Source organism: Rasamsonia emersonii, assembly GCF_000968595.1.
Source record: "Rasamsonia emersonii CBS 393.64 chromosome Unknown ctg1118621762472, whole genome shotgun sequence".
Classification (NCBI taxonomy): Eukaryota; Fungi; Ascomycota; class Eurotiomycetes; order Eurotiales; family Trichocomaceae; genus Rasamsonia; species Rasamsonia emersonii.
In genome coordinates, this window is record NW_013562530.1 from 10 (window position 1) to 3,818 (window position 3,809).

At 52.4% G+C, this 3,809-nt stretch overlaps 9 protein-coding genes across 9 annotated transcripts; 6 read left to right on the forward strand and 3 right to left on the reverse strand.

The window, feature by feature from the left end:
• Positions 1 to 217: 217 nt before the first annotated feature.
• On the forward strand, positions 218 to 1,021 carry T310_10283 (ATP synthase D chain, mitochondrial; the record flags this gene model as incomplete). The annotated part of the gene is made up of 1 exon (XM_013467295.1): positions 218 to 1,021. A coding segment is annotated over one exon (804 nt), but the record flags the coding sequence as incomplete, so codon positions are not given.
• On the reverse strand, positions 404 to 1,099 carry T310_10285 (uncharacterized protein; the record flags this gene model as incomplete). The annotated part of the gene is made up of 1 exon (XM_013467296.1): positions 404 to 1,099. The coding sequence occupies one exon, from the start codon at positions 1,097 to 1,099 to the stop codon at positions 404 to 406; it is 696 nt and encodes a 231-aa protein (XP_013322750.1).
• Positions 867 to 1,247, forward strand: T310_10287 (uncharacterized protein; the record flags this gene model as incomplete). The annotated part of the gene is made up of 1 exon (XM_013467297.1): positions 867 to 1,247. A coding segment is annotated over one exon (381 nt), but the record flags the coding sequence as incomplete, so codon positions are not given.
• Positions 1,248 to 1,271: 24 nt separating this feature from the next.
• T310_10288 (uncharacterized protein) lies at positions 1,272 to 1,547 on the reverse strand (the record flags this gene model as incomplete). The annotated part of the gene is made up of 1 exon (XM_013467298.1): positions 1,272 to 1,547. A coding segment is annotated over one exon (276 nt), but the record flags the coding sequence as incomplete, so codon positions are not given.
• A 411-nt stretch (positions 1,548 to 1,958) lies between these two features.
• On the forward strand, positions 1,959 to 2,453 carry T310_10289 (uncharacterized protein; the record flags this gene model as incomplete). The annotated part of the gene is made up of 1 exon (XM_013467299.1): positions 1,959 to 2,453. A coding segment is annotated over one exon (495 nt), but the record flags the coding sequence as incomplete, so codon positions are not given.
• T310_10290 (uncharacterized protein) lies at positions 2,216 to 2,560 on the forward strand (the record flags this gene model as incomplete). Its single annotated transcript, XM_013467300.1, has 1 exon — positions 2,216 to 2,560. A coding segment is annotated over one exon (345 nt), but the record flags the coding sequence as incomplete, so codon positions are not given.
• On the forward strand, positions 2,469 to 2,828 carry T310_10291 (uncharacterized protein; the record flags this gene model as incomplete). Its single annotated transcript, XM_013467301.1, has 1 exon — positions 2,469 to 2,828. A coding segment is annotated over one exon (360 nt), but the record flags the coding sequence as incomplete, so codon positions are not given.
• T310_10293 (uncharacterized protein) lies at positions 2,638 to 3,138 on the forward strand (the record flags this gene model as incomplete). Its single annotated transcript, XM_013467302.1, has 1 exon — positions 2,638 to 3,138. A coding segment is annotated over one exon (501 nt), but the record flags the coding sequence as incomplete, so codon positions are not given.
• T310_10294 (uncharacterized protein) lies at positions 3,128 to 3,559 on the reverse strand (the record flags this gene model as incomplete). Its single annotated transcript, XM_013467303.1, has 1 exon — positions 3,128 to 3,559. A coding segment is annotated over one exon (432 nt), but the record flags the coding sequence as incomplete, so codon positions are not given.
• Positions 3,560 to 3,809: the final 250 nt, after the last annotated feature.

The window sequence follows — 3,809 nt, forward strand, 5'->3', positions numbered from 1 at the left end:
TTTGCAAGATGTCATGTAAATCGATTAGCCAAAAACAGTCCAATTTTATCTACTTTCTGGGCGGGCCCTGCTGCATCAAAATTACAAAAGAACGAAAAAAAGATCAATGAATAAAGTAGAACACTACATACAGTACTGTAATGCATTCCTGCCCATGTTGGTCCTCTGCAGTGCTTCCTGCTGTCTCCGGGATTCGGGAAGTGTGTAGGTCACGTGACTTGATTCCAACTTGCCGAAGCAACCTCACGTCCGGAAAGCGGCTCGAGTTTGCACGTCTACCGCAACCCTTCTCCGCTCCCACATCCTCACTCCAACGTCACAATGGCTGCCTCTGTATGTCAATTGCATTCCTGTTGCCTTTCTTTGCTGGTGGCTAGGGGTTATGGTTTCGCTGACTGCCAATCTACAGCGTAGCGCCGCTCTGAAGATCGACTGGGCCAAGGTGACCAGCTCGTTGGGCCTTCGCGGCCAGACGGCTGCGTCGCTGCAGGCTTTCAAGAAGCGCAACGACGATGCTCGCCGCAAGGTCCAGATGCTGTCTGAGCAGCCCCAGACGGTCGACTTCGACTACTACCGCAAGGTCCTGAAAAACCAGAAGATCGTCGATGAGATCGAGAACCACTTCAAGAACTTCAAGCCTGCCACCTACGATTTGAACCGCCAGCTCAAGGCTATCGAGGCCTTTGAGGCCCAGGCTCTGAAGAGCGCCGAGGAGACTAAGGGCAAGGTTGAGGCCGAGCTGGCCAACCTGAAGAAGACTCTGGAGAACATTGAGACTGCCAGACCCTTCGATGAACTCACTGTGGTATGTGGCTTTGCATCGCGACGGGATCGCGGGTTTCCCAGTTTCACGCGGATGCTGATGAGCCTTTCTGTACAGGACGAGGTTGCCGCCGCTCAGCCCGAGATCGACGAGAAGACCGCGTCGCTGGTGTCCAAGGGCAAGTGGATGCCACCGGGCTACAAGGTTCGTGTTCACTGCCGTCATTTTCTCCGTGTGTGTTATTCTACAGTTTGCTAACGGTTCGCCACCTACAGGAGAGATTCGGCGACCTGTCCCTGCTGTAAACAGTGCCGACCCATATCGATCTGTGTGCATTTACCGTCCTTCTTCCCATGTGACCATACCACTATATCCTACCTGTCAAATCATTGGGGCCAGCCAGCTGGGGATGTGCTGTGTTTGGCTACGTGATATTGGTCAAATGTGTATAGAACCATTGTTTCAATTAGATGACCGTTCCTAGACCGACATCTCCATGGCCTTATCCTTAGGGGAAGGCCCAGTATTTGTATCTTTCGCGGAGAGCATGCCTCTCTCGAGTAATCGTGGTTCCTGGGGAACCAAATAGCATGCTATTTTTCGAGCTTAAACGATTATAGTGAGAAGTTGCACGGACCAACGTATTCCATGGCTGGCTTCCCTGCTCAACATTACATTGATACAATATCCATCTTGCCAGCAGATGCCTGCTAGTAGTGACTTGCAAGCGTCCATGACAATGAAGTCTTAATTGTCGAGTATGACAACAGAACCGCGTATGGACCTACATACTTTCAAGAAAAGTATTGAGTTGAAGGGTCCATGCCATGTGAGCGATAAGGTCTGCCCCGCGTCCAGTAGACGACTCGAACCAGCCATACACGTCAGAGGATGCTCCTCGACGGAGTGATAAATGCTCGGGATTAATTAATGCCAATTGCTGCAATGCAGTGACTTCCCTAGGTGCATACTTCCAGTCCTTATCATGGCAAGACTAAGCCCGGATTTACAACATATGTCCTCAACCGGTGGCACCACTTCTGACCATACCTGGAGACCATAATGACATTCGTCATCTTCCTTGAAGATTGTCTCCTTTTTTTTTCTCTTTGCTTAACTCCATAGACAGGCTCGTTCTGCTGAGCAGGACAAATGATGCTCAGATGTTGGGCACAGATACGGATTTAGGTCTTAAGACATTAGGACGGAGAACAGAACATGTACTTCGTATGTCCACAACGGAGATGTCTGCCTCTTTCTGTGTGTCTCGAGTCTTTATATATATCCAGAGGATGATCACTGTCTGTTTTTGAGGGTAAACGGTGTGAGTAATGGATATGCAATGCTGCCTTGGAGTTTTGTGGGAAGGGAAGATATCAGGAATAGTACGCATATATGCCGCGATGTATATCGGTACTCAGGCCCTAACTCCGAGGAAATCATCTTGAGTGAGTTATTCAGGGATTCTTGCGAAATAGACGGCGTGTCCATGGCCAGTTGTTCCTCGTTCGCCAGGTCAGTCTCAAGCCAATCAAGATTCGACTGTCACGATCCAGTGAGTACTCCGGAGTACGGACGGGAGTGCGCTGTCTTCATTGTTCCACCTGCACCGAGGACATACGCCCATTATCGCCAATCATCTGCTTCGCGGACTTGTTGCTCATCATATCAAACAGGACTGCCAAGGTAGCGACGCTCAAGTTGAGTGGACGGCTTTGTTTCGCACCACCTGGCGATCGATCTGGATATAGATATACGGATGCGTGCGTTGCGAGAAATCTCCATGAATCTCCATGATCTATCGCTTTTTTCACCTGCAACCTCGTTACGTCTGCTAACCTTACCTCCCTCCATATTTAGGCCACTATTACTAGACTGGAAATGCCTTCTCTGCAACTCTTCTTCGGTGGCACCGCGTGTTAGTCACACCGCCTATCCTGGACAACAGCACTCCGTTCTCGTCTCTCCGGTGTACGGAGTCCTTCATCCTTCCCCAGTTCCTCCCTCCAGCGGCACTGCGGCAGGGGCTGGTGCCGCCAGCGGCCAGCCAGACAGTGCAGGTTAGCTTTGCAGGCGTGCAGGCCATTGCAGACGGGCGAATCCGATTGCTAGGGCAGGCGGAGCACAACCACTGCAGCGGAGACGATTCCCAGCTGGCCGGGACGCCGAGTGGCTTCTGGCAAGGGCTAAGGGGTCTCTGGCACCCCTTGGGCGGAGGGGTGGGTGCATTCAGCGACTGCTCCGGTCGCTTCAGTAGTGCAGCCAGCCTGCAAGCGAACGCTGCAGCAGAGCGACGGTCCCAAACACGCGGCCCAGCCATGAGGCCTGAGCGGCGCCCGCGGAGAAAGCCAGCCTGTCGGGTCCTCACATTGTGACAAGGACGCAAGATTCGTCAACGTTCGAACAGTCGACTCCTCTGGCCAGCACGCTCAGGAGGAGCAGTCGAGAACAGTCCCCCTCTTGCTGCGAGCAGCCTGCACCGGCTGCTTTAGTCGTTGACGACCATCGATCGTCCTTGCCCAGTGAGAACGGGCAATCCGGCTCTGTGTCTCCATCAACTAAACCATGACGGACAGGATCCACAGGCTTCCGACGCATCCCTCCCGTCAAAACCGTCCGCCTGGCCATCTTGTCCACAGGTTCCCCCAGTGGGATTGGATTCGGCAGTGTCCACTCCCGAGACTTGGCTTGAGGAATGAAATATTTGGTTTCATCGGCTGGCACTTCTCGAGGCGTTATCGCTATTTTTTTTCCCTTCCCTGTTTTTTTCCCTGTAATTTCCCCGCATCGTCGTGCTCACACCCGTCGTCACATTAATTAATCCACGATTGATAATCAATCCCTCAGTCGATCACATCACCCAGCCTGACGGTAACTACCGCCCGACGTGGCTCGGAACCAGTCAAACTCCCCAGCCTTATACCACTCCAATCAGGCCACAGGCACGCGGTGGTTGTTGAAAGAATCCCTGTTGTCCACTTCATCGTGCAGTCCCAAAAAAGCCCTTGTCTGACTACTTGAGTCAGCCCGTGGAATTCGGTCGACG